This window comes from Phyllostomus discolor, chromosome 5 (genome assembly GCF_004126475.2).
Source record: "Phyllostomus discolor isolate MPI-MPIP mPhyDis1 chromosome 5, mPhyDis1.pri.v3, whole genome shotgun sequence".
Lineage (NCBI taxonomy): Eukaryota > Metazoa > Chordata > Mammalia > Chiroptera > Phyllostomidae > Phyllostomus > Phyllostomus discolor.
Genome location: NC_040907.2, coordinates 25,891,656 through 25,913,659, shown reverse-complemented (window position 1 = coordinate 25,913,659; position 22,004 = coordinate 25,891,656). Strand labels below are relative to the sequence as shown.

The 22,004-nt window shown below is 40.1% G+C and overlaps 3 protein-coding genes and 1 long non-coding RNA gene across 6 annotated transcripts in view; 3 read left to right on the top strand and 1 right to left on the bottom strand.

Moving 5' to 3' along the window:
• The window catches only part of RHBDL2 (rhomboid like 2), a 56,178-nt gene extending 52,622 nt beyond the window's left edge, over positions 1–3,556 (top strand). For 2 of the 3 annotated variants that reach the window (XM_028513238.2, XM_036025810.1), the window contains 2 exons: positions 2,172–2,233; positions 3,001–3,556. In XM_028513238.2, coding sequence (XP_028369039.1) covers positions 2,172–2,233; positions 3,001–3,180 — 242 coding nt within the window. In that variant the 3' untranslated portion in view covers positions 3,181–3,556. The remainder of the gene's footprint in view (positions 1–2,171; positions 2,234–3,000) is intronic. The other variant, XM_036025811.1, reaches the window with a different exon arrangement.
• LOC118500573 lies at positions 1,963–21,918 on the bottom strand. Its single transcript, XR_004903147.1, has 2 exons — positions 21,669–21,918; positions 1,963–2,216 (listed from the first exon to the last, which is right to left on the bottom strand). It is a non-coding gene; the product is annotated as an uncharacterized LOC118500573 (long non-coding RNA).
• GJA9 (gap junction protein alpha 9) lies at positions 9,636–11,111 on the top strand. The gene is given in 6 exon segments (XM_028512619.2): positions 9,636–9,807; positions 9,810–10,501; positions 10,503–10,587; positions 10,590–10,778; positions 10,781–10,850; positions 10,852–11,111. Coding segments are annotated over 6 exon segments (1,371 nt in total). The 5' UTR covers positions 9,636–9,683; the 3' UTR covers positions 11,063–11,111.
• LOC114496116 (MYC binding protein) lies at positions 12,188–18,935 on the top strand. Its single transcript, XM_028511423.2, has 5 exons — positions 12,188–12,315; positions 12,496–12,568; positions 16,075–16,123; positions 16,362–16,491; positions 17,729–18,935. The coding sequence occupies exons 1-5, from the start codon at positions 12,232–12,234 to the stop codon at positions 17,771–17,773; spliced, it is 381 nt and encodes a 126-aa protein (XP_028367224.1). The 5' UTR covers positions 12,188–12,231; the 3' UTR covers positions 17,774–18,935.
• Positions 21,919–22,004: the final 86 nt, after the last annotated feature.

Genomic DNA, 22,004 nt, shown 5'->3' with positions numbered 1-22,004 from the left:
AAGAACATTTTAATTTTAAACACATTCCCTTGGGAAAAGTGTGTGTGTGTATATACATATTTTAAAGGTAAAAATTGTTCTTAATTGTGGAGGACACTTGGCCTTAAGCATTTGTTGGATGTGTTTTCTGGCAAAGCAACTGAGCTTCCCTTTGGAAAAGGTTAAGGAAAACTCACATTTTCATCCTTCCAAAAAAAAAAAAAAATCTGTATAAAGGCAACTCTCTTAAATGAGTGCAAAGTTTTAGTGAGGATAATGATTCAGTTTATTGGAATGAGGGCATCTTTTCAGGTGGGAAAACATGTTTCCTCATAAAGTGACTGCAGCAACTTACAAGCAAACTCCCACAGGAAGCAGAGCCAGGCAGAGTTGTGGTGAGGGGCCCAAGATAAAAGAGAAATGAAATAGAGAAATTGACAGGCTAAGAGTTACAAAGACTTTCTGAGAGCTGGCCTCCTACTCAGACGACCAGACCAGAGTAACTGTTTCCAAGCAGTTAGCCCTATTCTCTGGCAGCTTTTTTCTTATACTTTTGTGGTCCCATCTCTGTGTGTCATTTACACTGGATAGGGAAATGCAAATGATTGAAAATGTCATACAGCCACATTTAGCCAGAACATTGTATAATAGCCATTTACAATTAAATTAATTTTGAGTACTTCCTCCACCTCAATTCCTGTCCAGTGACTTCAACGTCAATAGAGCATTGAGAGGGAAAGGAGCCAGAACACATGGTCCTGAAGCTATTTTCCCAAAGGCAAGGACTAGGTCTTTCCATCTCCTAGGACACAATGGCTCACTAAGTGGAGCACAGGGAATTGGGGAATGGGTGTGGAATGTGACAGCTGCATGAGATGTTTCCAAGTTCTGCACATGTAGGGCAGAGCTCCAGGCCAAGAAACCCTGGAGTTTCCTTTTGCAGCACACATATAACTTGTTTGAAGAATGTCTAAGTTCTGGCTCTCACTGTTCCATTAGAGAGAGAACGTGGACTCATTCCCCTTCTTGGCCATCTTCAGTGCTCCAAGGGTGGAGGAATTAGAGGCAATGCATTCAGTGTGGTGGGTGAGAGAGAAGTCATACTGCTTAAGGTTCCAGTGCTGCCCCTGCCTCTGAGCTAAGTACCTGGGCAAGTACTAAGCCTGTGTCTTGGTTTCTTCATGTATAAAATGCCCCATCGTTCCTCACTTGGATTGCTGAAATAGTAGTAATCTAGCTGGTTTTCCTGCTCCTGTCCTTGCTCCCCTATGGCTTATTCCCTACGTAACCATGAGAATAAGCCTTTAAAAAGCCACAATAAATCATGTCATTGCTGTGCTCAAAAGCTCTCAAAGGCTTCCTACTGCTCAGAATAAAAGTCAGAGTCCTCAGAGTAAGCCATAAGGCCCCTTGGTCTGTCCCCTGTTCATCACCTATCACTTTGTCCCTAATGGTAGTCCGGAATTACTCTGCAAGTCTTGTTAAAACAGACCATGAGCTTCACCCTCAGAGTTTCTGGTTCACTGAGTCTGATGTGGGCCTGAGAATTTTATTTTCTAATAAGCTTCCAGGTGATGTTGCTGCAGTGTTGGCGTGGGGAGGGAACCACACTTTGAAAACCACTGACCCAACAAGATCAACTGCTTTTTCATTCTTCCCGCATACCAGGCACATTCCTGCCTTAGGGACTTCGCATTTGCTCTCCCCTCTGCCGCAGACTCTTATTTCAAAGGTCAGCATGGTTTGCTCATTTATTTCCATCAAATGTCATTGCTCAGTGAGATCCTTCATGACTCTCTCTACTCCCAGCAGTCTCCATTCTCCTTCCTCCCTTTGTATCTCTCCACAGCACTGAGCACCAGTAGGCACACTACATGTCTTCTTTGTTTATTTGCCTCACTCATTAGCTCCATGAGACAGGGCTGATCTCACTGCAGTATGCCTACCACCTAGAACAGTGCCTGGCCCATAGGAGATAATCAATAAATACTTGCTGGATATATAAATCTGCAAAATGGGATGACAGTACCAATCTCATAGGGCCATTGTGAGGATTACTGATTGTAAAGCTCATAGAACAGCATTTCGCATAGAGTAAATTTCAATAAATGAAATTACAAGAGGGAAACCAAAAGCATTTGGTGCACCTTTGTGGAGACTCTGATGCTTCCTCAGGTTGCCTTTCCTTCTAGTTGCGTCGGACATGGGATTTGCTCTGTACCGAAGGTTCTTTGTCCCTGCAAATGGATCACTGGTGAGTTTGGCTTATTTTCTCAATGGAAATTGTTTACCTATCATATCAATAGCTAAAAAGGGTCATCGAATAGGCGCAATGATTCTGTGAGTTAGGGCAGTCAAATTTCCACCTGGAAGAAAACTCCTGAGAAAATCAGACTTTCAGATTGTCCTTTGCACTTAACTCTCATGGCCCTGACCGCTGGCTCTGCTTCTCTGCACCTGCCGTTCTGGTTGCCATTCCAGAACAGGAGAGAAGGGACTTTACTGTCCACAGGGAATAAAAAGGCAGGCTGGAAATCAGCAATGAAAATTTGGGTTCAGATGAATTTACAATATAAGGAAAACTTACAAAGATCTTACTTTGTTGGAACGAGCCTTTGAATTTATTTGGTGGCTTCTGTGTTTTAAATCTGACATTTCGTTTATGCAGGATCAGACTGTGCTGCTATAGAGATCCCTCGTGCAACTCAACCCTTTTGTCTTGGTTGGCTCTATGTAGAACCATCCAAAATGGGATGATGGCCAAGAGGAAAGGGAAACAATAGTTCTGTCTTGTGTACTCAGGAGCCCATGAAATGCCATTTTCTAGCTCTGCATATTTTAGAACACCTCCCCTCTGTGCACATGGAGTTCTGTGTCTCTTGTCTGAGCAGCTTGCCCTTCAGACGTTTAAAACTCTTGCGTGATTGTGATGGTATTCATTGCTTTGTACGAGAGATGCAACTGAAATATGTGATTAGCATTTTTCCCACTAATTCCCACTTCTTCCCCTTTTCTCCCAAGGTGTCTTTTGCAGCTCACATTGCAGGTGCATTTGCTGGAATGTCAATAGGGTACACTGTGTTCAGCTGCTTTGACAAGACACTGCTGAAAGACCCACGGTTTTGGGTGGCAATTGCAGCGTATTTAGCTTGTGTCTTGTTTGCTGTGTTTTTCAACATCTTCCTATCCCCAGCAAACTGATCTGCCCCTAATAGAAACCAATTAATAAAAAGAGCCATCTGGGAAAATAAAACTGGAGAACTCTATGAAGAAACGGAGAAGTCCCGGCAGATGCCAACAATTTTAAAAGAAGGCAGAACGCCACTGAGGTCATCAGTTACAAAGACTTCTAACAAAAGGACTTAGGTTTTAAGGAAGGAGCTTCTAAATGCAAGGGGAGGAAAGAGGAAGGCAGAAAATGGAAGTAGAAACCAGAAACTGGGTCTTTCCCAGGCATATGGTATACATGCACGTATCCTGTAAGAGAGACTTGTTCTTGGAGGTTGTATCATGGAGAGGGCTTGACGGAGTCCATGAGTACTGTACTATGCTGACAATAAAACTTTTCATACTTGTGTGAGACTACTGGAAATCACTTCTGACCACTGTTCCAGTGGACAGATCACTGAGGTGTTTTATGTACATCATTGCTAATCTTTTTTGTTTAATTTTTTTTAAGATTTTATTTATGTATTTTTAGGGAGGGAAGGGAGGGGGAGAGAGAGAGAGAGAGAGAGAGAAACATCAATGTGTGGTTGCTGGGGGTTATGGCCTGCAACCCAGGAATGTACCCTGGCTGGGAATTGAACCTGGGACACTTTGGTTCCCAGCCCGCGCTCAATCCACTGAGCTACACCAGCCAGGGCTTATTGTTTAATTTTTAAAAAAATCCTCCCCTGAGGATATGCTTGTTGATTTTTAGAGGTGGGGGCGGAGAGAAAGAGAGAAATATTGATTGGTTGCCTCTTATATGCACTGTGACTGGGCATCAAACCCACAATCTATGTATGTGCCCTGACCAGGGATCAACCAGCAGCTTTTTGGTGTACGGGACAATGCCCCAACCCACCGAGCTACCTGGCCACAGCTCCTGCTAATCTTTTTAAGAACCCAGAAAGGTGGCTATTCTCTGCATCTGAGAGAGGAGGACGTGGAAACTTTTTTTCTTTTAAGATTTTATTTATTTTTAGAGAGAGGGGAAGGGAGGGATAAAGAGGGAGAGAAACAGTGATCGGTTGCCTCTCACGCGCTCCCAGCCAGGGACCTGCCCAGGAATCAAACCAGCGACCTTTTGGTTTGTGGGACAATGCCCAACCCACTGAGCCACACCAGTCAGGGCAATGACATGGAGATTCTTAAAAAATCAAGTAAGTTGTCTAAGAGGAAGCACAGTTTAAGACGGGCAAAGACTTGAAAGCCTGTATTGTCCTCCCCTACTGGTCTGACAGTGCCATGTCCCCAAACACTGAAAGTTACGAACACTGCAGGAGGACAGGAATAAACACGTCTCTGGGTGCACCAGGGATGGCAGAAACACCTTACAGGAGAAGACAGAATTCTCTGGACTGCTAGTTTAAGGTGGCAATAAGAAGCATAATTGGTAAGTACAAAATAGACAGGGGGAGGTTGAGAATAGTGTAAGAAATGGAGAAGTCAAAGAACTGACAGGTACAACCCATGGACATGAACCGAGTGGGCGAGGGGGAATGCTGGAGGGAGGTGGGGTACAGGGCAGAGGGAGATAAAAGGCAGAAAAAAAGTGGGATAACTGTAATAGCGTAATCAACAAAATACACTTAAGAAAAGATTCTAATAGCTCGTCTAGCATCCCAAGGAACCTGCAACTGGCTGTCCAGTGCACACTGTGCACCTGGCTCTGGATCCTCACCTATGATACGATTCTCATCCTTCACACGGTGCTAGTGGCTCTCCTGGGAGTAGCTAGGGTTTATTTACAGAAGGTAAAAATGCATCTGAAAGCTGAGATGCCTGCGTCCTTTTCCTGTAGAGAACCCAGATTGCTGGCCATTCTTTTTCCAGAACAGTATTTTTAGTTTATCTGAACACAGAAAGTACAATCTTCCTTCTCTTATCAACATGCTTTATGCATACACACCCATCTAAACACGTTGCTGTCTTCTGAGAGGACTACCTACACTTAATACAGCAAGAAAAATGTTCTAGTATTTTAAGAAAAGCTGGTCTGGAATTCATTAAAATTTTTTTTTTAATTTGAGTATGAGAATATGAATATGTTCTTGGTTAAACAAAGGTTTGAGCGATGACTTGAAAAGGTAGCCCTCCTTTATTCTCCCCCCCTCAAACTGCTTTGTCCCTGGTGATGACCACTGGGAACAGTTGGGTGTGTATTCTACACCTTTCTCTATCCGGGGTGAGAGGAAGGGGAAATGTATTTTAGCTGACAGCTGACTCTACTCACTGCACTGAATTGCACTGACTCATCTCTCCACCCCCAGGGGCCAAATGCACAGAACAACTTGAAGATGGCCCTGGTGTCACTTTTAAGTGTGATGTGCTTCAGATTTACCTGCTCTAAGAAGGATTTGGGTTAACTATCTCTTTGTTTTAGCTAACTAAATATACATGTGAAATGCAGGTTTTAATAGGATAAAAGAAGTTATATACATGTATTGTTTTGGAACTTGCTTTATACTGTGACAGAGATCTTTCTCTGTTCATTTGTAGAGATATTTATGCTCTGAGTTGCTGAATGATAAAGATATACTACAGTTTATTGAACCATCCTCTATCGGACACTGAAGTTGTTGCTGATTTTCTACTGTTACCAATAGTGCTATGCAATGTGTCTCTGAGTATGTGTTGCAGAATGAATAAATATTTCAGGTGTCCAGAAACAGAAATTCGATGTTAATCTGGGTAAATTTAAACTGCCTTTTAAGTAGCTGTATGCATTTTACAGTTTTACCGTATATGAGTAACAGTTTTCTCATACTTTTTCCAAAAGCAGATATTATACATCTTTGAAATATTTGCATGATAGTTAAAAATGCTTTATTTTAATTTGTATTTTTCTGAGGCTTAGTGTTTTTCCAGTTTATGAATAATTTATATATTACACATAATATATAGTGCATATAACATACAAGTATGAATGTATATTCTCCCCCCATGAAATGTTTGTATTTAATCTGAAAAGTAGTTATTAGTGCAAAGAAGCCCAGGGAAGAAACACTCATCCGCCACAGTGAAGGTACCAGGTCACTAGCTCTGAGGAGAGACCTTTAATGACCTAAGGGCAATGTAATTGTTAATAGAAATCTGGACAGAGCCGCAGCATTCATCTAACCATGAAATCGGACATGGCCTATTGATTACTGAGACTGATGACTCAATAGTTATCTAGTCAGAAAGATTTTTTGGCACCAGAAGCACTGTTCATATGACCAAAAACAGTGGTTGTCTTATTGGGTTTCCCAGAAGGCAAAATTACCATGAAACACAAAAACATCTGGTGTTTTTAAACTTGATATATCTGACTTATAGAGGGACCACTTATTCAGCTTAATTTGGGGTTCATAACTTCAGTCTTCTCAACTGTACTCGGTTATTGGAAATACTGCAAGTATTCTTGTCTGTGTTCAAGACACAGCTAACGGCTGTGTAACGGCTGTGTAACGGCTAATGTAGCCGTTAGGCACAGGTAGCTTACACAAGCCACGCTACCAGAGCTCAGAAGTCACATGCGGGTGGGGGCCCCCTTACTGAACAGTGCAGGTAGAGTCTACGTCAACATTGGTGCAAAAGCTCTATTGGACAGCCTGTTTTAGAAGCAAGAATGAGCTGAAAGAGAAATGGATTTTAGCTGGTGGCTGACTCATTCACTGCACTGAACTGAACGGAATCCGCTCTGCACCTGCAAAGGGGAAAGTGCAGAGAACCAGCAGAAAATGGCTGTGGCATGACTCCTAAGAATGAGTTGCTTTAAATGCATCTAAACTAAGAAAGGTGTGTGTTAATCTCCTTTTAGCTAATTAAGAGCCATTTCAAATGTTTTTATTTTTTGCTTTTGAATTCTACAGTACTGTATCTATGTACACTAGTATCCATGTCATTTGCTATGAAAGCTTTAGAACCTAAGGTTTGTAACAAAATAATACTGCTCCTTCTTTCATTAAATACCATGCACTTTAAGGGGAAAAAATCTTCTTTTTGTTTGTGATTAGAAAGTAAAGTACTCATGGTAAAAAAAAAATATATATATATATAAATATATAAAATATATACTATACAAATCAAGTCAATTGTACTCATACTACCCAGAGATAAGTTAACAATTTGATAATAATCCTTCTAGGCTTTTCTGTATGCATCTCTACATTTAAGTAAATTTACAAAAATGGGACCATACTACTCTATTTTATAATCTGAATGTCACAGAAACAATTTATCAAAAGTCTCTTTATATTAACGTATATTCATCATCTACTGTTGGCATAGTACTACACTGTGGATGTACTATTACTTATGTAAAATAGTCTTTCTTGTATTGATGATTATGTTGGATGTTTTGAAGTTATGATTACTATCATGAATAATACTCTGCTTACACTTTAAAGTGCTTTGGGTTGTTGGGTCAAGAGTATATAATTGTTAACATAAGGTTAAATAGGGATTTTCTCTCTCAAAAATGCAACTAAATTTTAGAAGGTTGATGCTTTTTCAGGTCTTTTTTTAACTGCGTAAAGTTTTCAAAAAGGCTCTAACCAGTTATTTAAAAAGTCAAAACTATCACTATTTAAGTTATTAAACGTTTAAGAGAAAACAAATTTTTTTACATCTTTTATGCAAATTTTTAAAATATGCTTAAAGAGAAAAACGTAACAGTTTAGTACAAACAGTTAAGAGCTGACTTCAGAGCCACACTGATTGAATCTGAATTCCAGTTTTAGCTGTGTAACCTTGGATAATTTAAGGCGTGACTCAGTTTCCTCACTGTAAAATAGGGAAGCAACATACGTACCTCATAGGATTTTTGTGATGAACGTTAGCATGTAGTTTTATTTATTTTTTTTTAGTTTTTAAAGATTTTATTTATTTATTTTTGGAGAGGGGAAGGGAGAAAGACAGGGAGAGAAACATCAGTGTGTGGTTGCTTCTCACACACCCCCCCACTGGGCACCTGGCCTGCAACCCTTGCATGTGCCTTGACTGGGAATCGAACTGCAACCCTTTGGTTCGCACACAGTCAGGCGATCAACCCACTGGAACCACACCAGCCAGGGATCATGTAGCTTTAATATCCCAGTATGTTGTTTGACTGTGTAACACTTCCCTTTCTATAAGGGGTATAGGACATACATTTATATGTTAAATGAAAGTGAATGAAAACATTCGTTCTTTTTTCTTTCCATTGGGATATATTTTGTCTTCGATATTCTAGGATACCAACCTTAATATAAAACCTACTGGCTGATAATTCAAGCCACATAAATTATAACTTGTCTCATTGTTCCCATGAAAGCAAGCTACATGTCGTAAATAGGTCAAATACCGTTACAATGAAAATTTCTATAATACCATCACCACACCAATGTTCCCTTTATTTCAAGTAATATCTAACAACATCCTGGTAGTACAAAATAGTTGAGAAGTTTTGGAGCTAATTTTAAGATGATAAAAATTTATAACATTTTTCATAGCAAAGTATAATAAGGATTATTATAATAAGGATTATAAGTATAATATGGATAAAGTATAATAAGGATTTTATAAATATTCATAAAGATGTCACTGAAATGATTTTTGAAAATGTTGAGAAAACTGCCATAAAGAAACCAGAATTTAGATATTTAAATGTGAATTAAAAAACTCATCTAAACTTTTTCCAAGTATTTTTTTAATTTTAATTGTTTTTCAAGTACAGTTTTCTGCCTTTCCCTCCTATCCCAGCCCATCCCACTAATCTAAATTCTTTTTTTTTTAAGATTTTATTTATTTATTTTTAGAGAGGGAAGGGAGGGAGATAGAGAGAGAGAGAGAGAGAGAAACATCAATGTGTGGTTGCTGGGGGTTCTGGCCTGCAACCCAGGAATGTACCCTGGCTGGGAATCGAACCTGGGACACTTTGGTTCCCAGCCCGCGCTCAATCCACTGAGCTACACCAGCCAGGGCTAATCTAAATTCTTATAGCAAGAGCCAGACCTGTTTTCTCTGGCTTTTCATTAAATGCTGTAACTAACTGAATTATGAAATGAGACACATTCATTTTCCTTTGTGTATTAATGAGATTTAAAAATCAGACTTTGGTTATACCTTTGGTTTGTAAGATCAAATCAGTAGTTTTAGCAAGCTCTCCAAAAGCTCTGAGTTAAAAAAAATAAAACAACAAATTTTGAGTAAGAAGACTTCTTTCTTTACAGGGAGTCCTATGATTCTTTGTAGAGATTATATACACTTCTCCCCAATATCATACTCCCCCCCCATAATTTTGCATTATGAGGGCTAAATGTAAGTGAATTTAAATTCCTGATATCTTAAATATATTCTTGGTAACAGATTATCACAACTCTCTACGGAAAAAGTCAAGCAAACAGTCAAGCACTGACAGAGTGATGCTTTGTTGATATTTTGGCCACAGGTTGGCTTTAAGAAATAGCATGCCATCGGAATGGAAGACTTTATGCCTCCAAGTTGATGGGGCTAAGATGGTGGAATAAACAAGTATGGGGGACTGGAATTTCCTTGGAGGCATTTTGGAGGAAGTTCAAATCCACTCCACCATGATTGGAAAGATCTGGCTCACCACCCTTTCATATTTTTGTATGCTTGTTCTGAGTGTAGCAGCTGAAATGTCTGGAATGATGAGCACTCTGGCTTCATCTGTAGTACAGAACCACCTGGCTACAGAAATATATGCTATGATCAGGCTTTTCCTATCTCCCTCATTAGATACTGGGTTCTGCAGGTGATTTTTGTGTTGCCACCATCCCTGGTCTACATGGGCCATGCTTTGTACTGACTGAGAGTTCTGGAGAAAGAGGGGCAGATGGAGGAAGTTCAACTGAGAGGAGAACTGGAGAGGGTAGAGTTTGAAATGTCTGGGGATCGGAGGATATTGAAGTAAGAACTTTGTCAATTGGAGCAAAGGAAACTTAATAAAGCTCCACTCAGAGGAACCTTGCTTTGCACATACGTGATACACATTTTTGCTCGGTCTGTAGTTGAAGTTGGGTTCATGATTGGGCAATATCTTTTATATGGATTTCATTTGGAGCCTCTATTTAAATGCCATGGCTACCCATGTCCAAATATAATTGATTGTTTTGTTTCAAGGCCAACAGAAAAGACAATATTCCTATTAATTATGCAATTCATAGCCACCGTTTCACTTATCTTAAATGCCTTAGAAATTTTCCACCTAGGCTTTAAAAAGATTAAAAGAGGGCTTTGGGGACAATGTAAATTGAAGAATGAGCATAATGAATTCAACTCAAACAGGTCAAAATGAAATCTTGCTAAATATCAGAGCACTGATATTTAAATCTGTAAATTCACTGAAGCAACTCTCTTCTGCACCTGATTATAATCTGATAGTGGAAAAGCAAACACACACAACGGTGTATCCTGTTGAAATTCCTTTGCATTTCAGGCAGATCCTAACAATCAAGATAGATTTGATGAGAAATGCATTCTGGATGAACAGGAAACTGTACCTTCTAATGAGATGTGCACACTTCGTACTACCTGTAGTCATGTTCTATGCGTCAACTCAAGTAGTAATGAAAACACTCATAAAATACCTGGAAAAGGAATTAATGGAAAAATTTAAGGAAAAAAAGAGAAATTGATGGCACAGACAGCAAAAGAAACCAGTACCCCAGAGGTCACTATTATTCCAGGTGGTGCTGTAGATTTGGACAACCACATGGGTCAGTCCCCTCAAACATCTTTCTCTCTGCCAGCTAATTGCATCGGGGAACCAAGGTGGCTTCCTGCTACATGGAGTCCCTCTACAGAAAATGAAAATTGGGTGTCACCTCAGTCACCTCCTAAAGGTAGCCTCAAGGGCCAGTTCACAGAAGGGACAATCAGAACAGATTAAGGACAGCTCTAAAGACCAGGTCTTAAAACGGGCAAATGCAAATCCATTTTGAAAAGGGAAAACAGTTCCCATTCTGAAATTGTGAAGGGGTAGTTTTAAAAACAATAGCATAGTTACTGAATCGTGATTACTTTTTCCTGAGCTCCTTTCAGAATTTGCAAAAACTGAGTTTGGGGAAATCATATGTTCAGAATTGAGGCTAAATAGATTGGAACCAGGCTTTTCTTTGAAGGGACCATCATCCTTCAGAGATTGTCCTCGATGTATATAATTCCTTCTTTTAGTTACTGATCTTTTGTGAGCACTGGTTAAATTATGTTTGCCCCTGGGACCCAACTTAGTTTCTTTATAAACTTCTACCTGATGTGTTGTGAGTATAATCATAAAATTGTTATCCAGTAAATTAAAATCTTAAAAAGATTGGTGGCTTTCTTTGACTAGTTTATGGCATCGCGATTCGGTGCCTGGACTGGAATTTTGGTCCTACTATACTAACTGGTCAGCTAACCTCCCCACTTTATTAACATTACCTACTTTACAGGTACACTGTGAGGATTAAAATAAGAAACGTGTTTTATAGTGTCTGGCACAGAGAAAGCGCTCAAAAGTGCAAGCCATGATTAACTCGTTACCTCTCACCCTCCACAGGCCCACATTAAGTAGGCAACAAAACAAGGAGACTCCAAACGTAAAAGCTAGAACCGACACATACGATTCTAAAACACATGCCTCAAGCCATTGGCAATCTAAGGGTCGCCCCGCGTCAATTGTAGACACACTTTTAGGAGTGAAGGCCAAAAAGTCAGAGCATACTTAGAGGTTACCACGGCTTCGAGGTCCCAGTTGAGGGAGATCCTTCCCGCGGTAATATTCTCCTTGCTCCCGGGCTTCGGAGGCTCCGCCTCCGGGTCGCCACGCCCACCTTTGGTCCCACCTGGATGCCAGGACCAAGTTACAGAAACCCCGCTTCTCCCTAGGTATCCAACTCGCTGCAGGGACCGGAAAAGGAAAGTGCTGTCAGGATAGCCAATGGGCGGGCTTACGCAGACTCCATCGTGTCAGCCCACCATGGGGCATTCAGAGCGTCCTGGTCGCCATGAAAACAGGCCACACCCCGGCCATCCCCGACCGTAGTTAGCAAGTGCGCAGGTGCACGCGCCCTACCGCGCATGTGCAGTGCTGCTCTGAGCCCGCCAGCCCCGGTCTCCGGCGCCAGCTACGCCGCTGCCGCTGTCACTATGGCCCATTACAAAGTGAGGGGGGCGTGCGGGCGGTGGCCAGCCGCAGGTCGGCTCCGGGTGGGAGTCGGGGCGCGCGCGCGCAGGTTTTGGGGGTCTGAGGTAGCGATGCGGAGGCGGGGTTTGTCGAACTCTCAGCGCCTTCTTCCTGCTCCGGTCCCCGATTTCGGCCACTGACCCGCCGTATCTCCTCAGGCCGCCGACTCGAAGCGCGAGCAGTTCCGGAGGTACTTGGAGAAGTCAGGAGTGCTGGACACACTGACCAAGGGTGAGTATGTGCTGGGAGAGGGTTCCTCGTATGCTCGTCGTGCTCCTCAGGGCTGCGCCCCTGACGGTCCGTGGCGTGCGAAGGAGGGAGTACAGGTGGGACCTGTCCAAGGTCTAGCGAGGTGGGCCTCGGGGTTCGGCGCACGCCGGGCTATGGGACGCCGCCCGAGCCCGAGTCGGGTAGCTAGCTCGCGCTACCACTCCCTCAGCCGGGAGTGAAACTCTTGCAGCTGTTGCAAAGTCTCTTCAACTTCCGTTGCTTTGCCTCGAGTAGCCGCTGAGGGCATGTTTGCTAAGGATCTTGAGATCCCAATTCCTCCCGCCTTACAGTTTAGCCTTACAGCTTATGCTGAGTCTTCAAAATTCTGTTAAGAAACATTAAACCTCGAACAAAGTAGTACATTTTACAGATATGAAAGCTAAGTGAGTTTAATCCCCAAAGTAGGCGATTGATACATAGTCAATTAGGCTGTGGCTGAAAAACCCCCAGTTTCATAGTTTGACACCTCAGTTCCTACACTGTGCAGATTTCATAGTTAAAGTATTATTACAGATTAAGAAGCTTGAGAGCTCATCAAAATGATTACATTGTTTTCACTTTTTAAAATGGAAGCTGTTACATTCTGTTTCTTCCTCCGGGGCTCAAAATCTAAGTGAGGGCACATAAAGTGGGAGGGTTTCAAGAGGTGGATGGGGTACTGCTTATTTAATTCACTCAGCAGTAATTTGCCCAGGAATGAGGACCTGGGTCCAAACAAGAAGAACAGTAAGTGTCTGGGAAATAATTTGGTAACTGTTCTTTGGCCAGAAGCAAAGGTTAGGAGAAAATTCTAAGAGAATAACTGTGTGTTGTAGCAGAAAGCATGGCTGTTAATTCCCAAGCATGGGCTGGTAATTTTGATTTGGCTACCTACCTTGGAGGGGTCCAGGTACTAGTTTCTCTGCCTCTTTGCAAATAGATTTCAGTAAACACTAAGGGACTGCTGTATGAAAGCCGTGTCCTCTTTTGTTGCTGGAGGTGTCACAGATTCTGGTGACACTCGCCCCTCAAAAAAACAAGTTCATTTCTTTCACTTATTTAACCATTTCATTCAGGTCTGTCTGTGTTCACTCAGCAGTGGAAACAAAAATTCCCTGCCCTAAGTGAGCTTATATATCCTAGTTGGGGGAGACATAATAAATACATAGTGCCAGCCAGTGGTATTAGGAATAAAAACGTTGCAAAGTAGGGAATAAAGAGGGACGGGTGTGCCAGTTTATGTAGGATGGGTGGTGGGGGGAGGCCTCTCTTTCGTAACATTTGAGCGGAGACCTGAATGCTACAATAGCTGTTAGGAGTTCCAGGAAGTGTGAAGAGGCCAGAGTGGGTGGATAGAGCAAGTGAGAAAGGCAGAATGGCAAAGGGCAGAGAAGCAACCCTTGTGGGAGGACCCTTGTGGGAGGTGACTGAAGAAGTAGAGCCTAAAAAAAAAAAAAAAAAAAAAAAAAAAAAAAGAAGTAGAGCCTTGTGGCCATACGTGGATTTTTCTTCATAAGAGATGGGAAACCACTGGAGGCTTCTTTTCCCTTGCTCACATCTACTGGTGTCTAACCCTCCCCCTCCCCACACTTCCAGTTTCCTACATGACATCGGACAACTTAACATGTTGTCTACTGATGTGATCTATTTCAAATGTGATTTTCAACTCCAGACATAGGTACTTTACATAGATTTAATTTATAATTTTTATCTAGCTTATTTGTAAGAAGATTTGAAACTGCTTCTAATATCAAAACACTAAAAGACAGGATGGCTAAAGATAAAGATGATAAATCATTTGGAAGAAGAGGCATTTAAGTTATTTTGAGCACTGTATCAACCTCTAAAAATCCTCACTGCTAAAGCAAAAAGGGGAACATCAGGTATGGAGATTTTCTTGTCTGATTAAAAGGAAGTATATTCCATCTATAGAAAAGCACAGAGAACTTGACATTTACATCATGTTGTGTAATTATCAACCTTGTTACCACTGACAGAAATTTAAAAGTTGAAAGAAATGGGATAGAGAAAGAAGAGGAAGAAAGGATACGTATTCATGTCTTATAAAATTAGGACTCAACAGAGATCAGTGGAAATTAATGGAAGAAGCAGAAGTTTGAGGATGTAATTTAAAGAAAAAGGTAGTAAGAGGAATTAAAGAGTACTGTCACATATTGAAAGGGGGGTTGGGGGAGGGTAGTAGTGACATAAATATATCAATTCCTCAAAAAATAGTGTTGTTTTAAGTATGTTTAGAGAGATGAGGAGTAACTACCATAACTCAAAGTAGTTGCCCATATGTGAGTTTTTCCATATTGTCTGTCTGTCTTTGATGAGTTACTAAAATTCTAAAAAATAGAAGGGATGCATGGAAGTTGGTTTACAAAAAAGTTCTTAACTTGGGGTCTATATATGCACATTTTTTAGTAGTTATTTATTTATTTATTTATTTATTTTGCTTTATCAGATTTTTCAAAGGGTTCCGTGCACAAAATAGTTTAACACTGGTTTAGAGAGACTTTTGTCTGAGTAGTAAATCCTAGTAGGGATTTGTTCACTAGAAGACGAGCAAGGTAGTACTGTCATGAGCTACTGGATATGAAAACACTGAAGTGTTATATTATAAAGTTGATTTGAGCATGTTAATTACTGGTAAAATTTTTGGCTGGTGGTTATTTAGCGTGTTATGTATGAAACTTCATTTTTTAAGAACATTTTGAATTAAAAAATTTTTAGTAATTACCATAGCCATGTCAATTCTCTCCTGCATTTTTCTCAAATTTATCTACAATGTTTCTATCCATCTATTACTCTAGGACAGGTCACTATTTTTTTTTTAAGTCCTCACCCAAGAATATGTTTATTGATTTCTATGGAGGTGGGGAGGAGGGAGAGAGAGAGAGAGAAACATTGATTGGTCGCTTCCCAAATGTGCCCCTATTGGGGATCTAACCTCCAACCTAGGTATGTGCCCTGACCAGGAATCGAACCTGCAAGTTTTTGGTGTATGGGACAATGCTCCAATTGGCTGAGCCACCTAGCCACGGCCAAGTCACTGCCTTTTTCAACACGATTACCATATCAGTCTCTTAACTGCTTTGTTCTTGTCCTATTTGTTGATTCTTCCAGCAGTAAAGAGTGACCCTGTCATCCTCCTGCTTAAAATGTTTCTGTGCCTGTTCTTAGGATCAAAGTCCAACCAAACTTGCAGGTTTAGGTGTTCTTCCAATATGCTCCCATAACCTGTTATCCTGATTGTCCCTGATTCTTTTTGTGCCTCGTTCCTTGCTTATCTTTTGCACTAGACTGTGAATTCATTGAGAGTGGGAACCTTGTCTGTCTTATTCACCATGGTATGGACACTAATGTGCTATATAATATATAATCTGATATATAATAGGCACTTAATATAGCCTGAATTATAGACTAATTTCAGCCATTGAAATTTAAGACTTTAATTGTTGCTTTTTCTGCTTTTTGATTTGCAGTATTGGTAGCCTTATATGAAGAACCAGAGAAACCTAATAGTGCTTTGGAGTATCCTTTTCATCTTTCAAGTCAGAAAAAGGCCTTATTTTTGGAATTCTTATTTCTCCACATAGATAACCTTTAAAATACTTTTGATTATTGAAAAAGTTACTTTCCTTTGAATTTTTGGGTGGTAATCTGTGGGTAAATGTGGGTGGTGGGGTGGGATGACTCTGATCAGAGATGCTACTCTGGGCTATTTCATTACTTTCATTCAGCTCAAGTAAATTCTTAACTTTGAGATTAGTTTTTTAAAGCATCACTTAGGAGCTGCTACCCCAGAAAATCCAGAAATAGAGCTGCTTCGCCTAGAATTGGCAGAAATGAAAGAAAAATATGAAGCTATTGTAGAAGAAAATAAAAAACTGAAAACAAAGGTAAATTTTAAAAAAGAATTCATGTTAACCTAACTTCATTTTTAGTTAATAATTTCACCTGTTATTAGTAATAATTAATAAATTCATGTTAATATGATCAAGACCTCACTAAAATGGACAGTAGGAGAGGGAGAATGGTGCATAACAATCTCAATTAATGGCAAGGCCGAACTGTTGCTCTGTCTAGAAAACAACAGATACATTATAAATAGGACAGTCAGCAAAGTGTGGTCAAGAAGAGGTTCTTGGGAACCTGCATCAACAAAAAGATGAGAATGTTGGTTAATTGCTACTTCTGAAAGTCTATGGAAATTTTCAAGAGTCTTAAATAGTTGATTTAAGTTACTGTGTGAATGTCACCTTGTAAGAATTGTGCAGTGCACAATCTACCTAGTCATGTGGTGACCCTGTAATGTGTTAGTGTACGTCTGCAAATGTGTTTGCACTTAATTTTGTCTAGTGCTGAAGTTTTTCTTTGTTTAACTGAGAATTTTCATAATCTTCAAATTAGTCAACTTTTAAGTCCTTGAGGTTTCACTACATTCTGAATCACACAGTACATTTTACATTACTCTAGGAATTTCTCATAATGTGTTTTATTTTTTCAATAACGTTTCGAGATAAGTGAAACAGGTACGCAGGTGAGGAAGCTACAGCACAGTGAAGTCTAATGTGTTTCTCAAATCTGACAGCTAAATGAAACAAATCTGAGTCTAGTGTTTTTCCAGAGTAGTAACTTAGCATAAAAGAAAATGCAGTGTCTTAAATTACCAAGATTTCACAATGTGCCAATTAGCAGTTATTCTTGGGCACTTTAAAAATCAAAGACAGCAGCTCTTTATTGACTGGCTAGTTTCATTTTTATGACATAATTTTTTCTACTTTGTAGGAGAAAGTTCAGTAAACTTTTGGTGAAGGGGAAGAATTCCTTATTATAAGTCACATCATCTTTGGGAAGATATAGATTATTGCATATCAAATGTTTATCAGTGTAGCTATAAATTGGAATTAAATTTTAGTTTCCTAGTAATATTAAAGGTTTATGTAAAAAGCCTTCATTAAGTTTGATTGTATTAAATCTTAAAATCATTGAGTAGTTTAATGATTTAAACATATAAACTTACTGATCCAATAATTAAATTGAATATGACAATTAACTCATTTTGTTACTATTAAGTTTTTTTTTAACCCAATTTAGAATAAAATTCACTTAAACTCCTCTGTCTTTGCCCTATAGCTTGCTCAGTATGAACCACCTCAGGAGGAGAAGCGTGCTGAATAGGATTCTTCTCAGTTGAAAAGACACTGAAAAATGGTTTTGTAAGACTTGAATAGTTTGTATAGTATATAATCTTTTCTGAACAGATGCTATAGAACTCTTTTAATATGTTAAATTCACCTATCACACTTTTACTGTTATACATACATATTCTTAGAATCACCAATAAAAACTCAATATAATTTTCTTTGGGTCTTAAAAGCAGGAGAATCCAAAGTGAATCCTGAAAAAAACCTAAACACAACCATCTAATTCATTTCCTTAAAAGACATTCTTTTTACTAGTCTAACTAGGAATGGTGGTACTGGTTGTATTTGAGCCAAGGAAGGTTCGCTTTTCCTTGGTTTAGTTCAGGATACAGGTACAGTTACTGTTTAAAATGAAGATGACACTGTTTATATTCTCTGTAGGTAGCTGGAGAGATCTGTGTGACATGAGATGCTTTTGCATGGATTCCCATGAATCTTTTGCTCATTTATATAATGCAGAACAAATAACTCTTCTTTGCCACCACTTTGCCTTAGGTAACCGTGGGTGTGCCACTTTGACACCAGGTTTTCCTTCTATGCAATCATGCCCTGTTTAATAATGCTGCCTTGCTTGCTCTGTGCTTCAATGAGTCCTACTTGCACATTGGCCTTTCTGTGTTGATTTTGAATTTGCTATAATAGCAGTTACTCTTACTGTAATTTATATAACTTTAAACAGGATCACATTGTTCCCCTGCCTTAGTTGTTCAGTTGAGCACAGAACAGAGGCAATGTAAAACTCTGGGTTCACGCACAAGCTGGGATGAGAAGGGGAATGAGCCATATATCATGGAAAATTATAGTCTGTGGGTATAATTATATAGTGCTTTTTTCTCTCAAAGTATTTTTCTAGCCTTGAATTCATTTTATCTTCATTACCCCTGTGAAGTAGGTAGGGCAAGTACAAGGGGAGGTTGGGTGCTGATTTTTTAGGTCAAAGACTGATATTAATACAAATTATTTACTAACTGTAGAACCTTGGGCACATGACTTAACTGCTCTGAGATTTACTTTCTTCATCTGTTAAATGAGACCAATAATATGTGTGCTGCCTACCTCACAGGGTTGTTGTGAGGGTCAAATGGAATGTATGTGAAAGATTTGTAAATGGTAAAGCACTATATTCTTGTTTGTTAGTCCTTTTTCCTTTCTTTTGGAAGGCCTACAGACTGATGTTTTATTTTCTTGATTATTTATGTTCCTTACTGATTGACTGACATTATTAAGTAGTAGTCCTATTTCATGTATCCTGTCCCAATTGTTAGAGAACCTGTCTTTATTTTTCAGTCAAAAGACACAAAAAAATAATCCATTGAAAGTTGGTTTAACTAGCAAAAGTTTCAGTACCTGCTAGAAATTGACTAAGCCAATTATATGGGCATTTTAATCAGTTACGTTGGCAGGAATATGGCAATGGTCTGTGCCTTTTCTAGTCACAAGTTTGTTTTTGAAGGAGGGCCAGATACTGCTGGAAGAATATTCACTTCAATTGGTTTATCTTTTACCAGCCTGAGTACCTTCTACATGGACAGCAGTGGGCTGAATGCTGGGTATTACAAAAATGAACTCGAAATTAGTTATAAGACATGTATATAAACAAGTACAGTGTGGGCTAGGATGTGCTAAGAATCATAATAAAACATGGGCCCATGGAGTTTTAGAAGAGAGGGAGACTTGGCTTCTTTAAGCTGTTGGTTTGACAGTCTCTTGTGAGTACAGACTAGTAGAAATTTTTTTCTGGCAGCTAACTCATTGCTTTTTTCCCCTTGGGACTAGTATTAATATTTATGTAAGTCAGGAGGCTATCCCTTGTACCATCCTCTTGGAAAGAATGGCAACCTGTGGGTTGGATAATCACACTTTTTGGTGGCACTGACCTGTTAAACTGCTGTACCAGTCAGTGCTATTTAAGAATTCAGGATCAGCCTGGCCTCTGGAGGTCCTCTTCAACATTTCTATCAATGATCTGGATTAAGACCGTATACAAGAAGAGGCTCCATGGAGTACAAAAAGGATCCTATCCGTTCAGTTCCTGCTATGCTTCTGCTAACTTAACTATAGAATGTACATTTCATATCTTGCTTACCTCACAAGGTTGTTGTAAGGATCAAATTAAATACAATGGATGACAAATGCCTTGCAAATTATAGAGAGCTACATATGGGTCAGATGGTAGTAATGCCAAATTTATAAGTGCCAGAGTTGGAAGGGCTGATTGGTAGACTATATTGAAACAAGCTTGAAAATGCTTAACAACTTGGAATACTCAAACCTCTGGGCCAAACAAAGCTGAAATACAAGGTTTTTTTGTTTTTGTTTTTGTTTTTTAAGATTTTATAGAGGGGAAGGGAGAAAGAGAAGAGAAACATCAATGTGTGGTTGCCACTTGAGCTCCCCCTATTGGAGACTAGGCCTGCAACCCATGCATGCACCCTGACTGGGAATTGAGCTGGCAACCCTTTGGTTCGCAGTCTGGCATTCAATCCACTAAGTCTCACCAGCCAGGGCCATAAGTTTTATATTTAGGTTAAAAAATGCAGTTATACAAATTAAGGCATTAGGATTGTTGACAAAATACTAGTTCCAGTGATTATCATTGGGGTCCACTTGTACTTTATGAATATTTCCTTAAAAATCCACTCTGGAAAGCATTAATAGAATCACTGTCCAGGTGCTAAGCAGTCACACTGAAGGCTGTATTGGTCAGTATAGGTGCCAGACATTTGATGGATGTTGACAAGCTCAAATGCATGTAAAGGAGACTGACCAATAGAAATCATTTGAAAACACATGGACATGTGTCTAATATGTAGCCATTAGCTACATCTGGCATTTAAAATTAAGATAAAATTCAAAATCCAGTTTAATAGTCATGCTAGTAACATTTCAAGTGCTCAGTACACACTGGCTACTATAGTGACCAGTACAGATGTAGGACATTCCTGTCAGAATGTTCTACTGGACATCACCACAGAAGGAATGGTTGAAGGAACTATATATGTTTAGCGTGGAACAGAAAAGATTTAATGGATAAGGAAAGCTGCAATCTAGGGCTGACATGACCGAGAGGACTACTCCTGTGTTGCTCCACTATAAGCTCCAGGGAATATCACTTTTGGCCTGAATAAGAGAATTTTAAAGTTTTACCACAGTGGGATTGACTCCTTTTTGAGATAGCTGTCTTGTCTTGGAACTACTGAAGTGCATGCTTTGTCTATCAGATGCTGTCTAGTGGATCCTCTTTATGTGAGAGGTTGGACTAGATCGCTAAGGATGTGTCCACCTTTTAACTTCTAGGTTCAGATATTAGTCCCAGACGTGCATGAACATACTCTCCCTTCAAGAAGTTAGTTTCCTTGGAAGACCAGTACCACCCCCCACTCCCACTTTAAGAGGAATATCTTTTGTCGAATTTCCAATTCTAAAACATCAAGGGTGAAAATTCCTCGAGTTTTCTGAAACATTTGGTGACAAGGATTTCTTTTGATTTGCTTTCATTATTCTTTTGGTCAATGTGGGGGTGCAATGTTCTCTGCGGGGAGCGGGGACATGGAATTACTGGAGTAGACTTTGACTAGGTGGGAAGGAAGAAAATTGAGTCATGTTGAGTCTGAAGTGGTAGCAGTATCCACTGTCAATGACTTAAGTTTATTTTACCGACTAGAACCAACTGTATCACATTCACGACGGTCACGTTTGAGGTTTTGCCATCGCCCTGTCTGGCTCCTTATCCATACTTTTGCATTTCTCAACCATATCTATCCATCTGACCACAGACCAGCTCCTTGAAGACTTTCCCACCCTTTCAACTCCCAACAGCCATTATTATTTGTACCTTTGACTGCTCCACTGGTACCGACACTACTTACAAATGACTGGAGGGTAGGCAGGGTCCGAGTCGGTTCTAGTTTTGTGCCCCAGCACTTCGCAGACATCAGTAAGTATTCGATTGGGCGAGTACAATTGCACTGGGAAGACAGTTCTTCCAAATACCCAGAGGGCATCTCCCGTTGCATTAGTCTCCAGAATTTCGAGGAAGTTGGGCGCCGGTGAGAAACAATGAACGTGGTTGGCCAGGACAGAGGTGCAGGCTGGGGCGGAGAGCAGAGGGCTCCCCTGTGGGGCCACCCTCCTCGTGACTCCTCCTCCCCCTCCTCGGTTCCGAGTCAGGTGATTCCGGGCACGTGACGCACACTACCTACCAT

Bases quoted from the DNA above. Each gene is read 5' to 3' on its own strand.
- LOC114496116 (XM_028511423.2), top strand. From the start codon at position 12,232: ATGTGCAGTGCTGCTCTGAGCCCGCCAGCCCCGGTCTCCGGCGCCAGC. The intron at 16,124-16,361 runs GTATCCTTTTCA...CTTTGAGATTAG, and splicing joins AAACCTAATAGTGCTTTGGA to TTTTTTAAAGCATCACTTAG. The intron at 16,492-17,728 runs GTAAATTTTAAA...TTTGCCCTATAG, and splicing joins ATAAAAAACTGAAAACAAAG to CTTGCTCAGTATGAACCACC.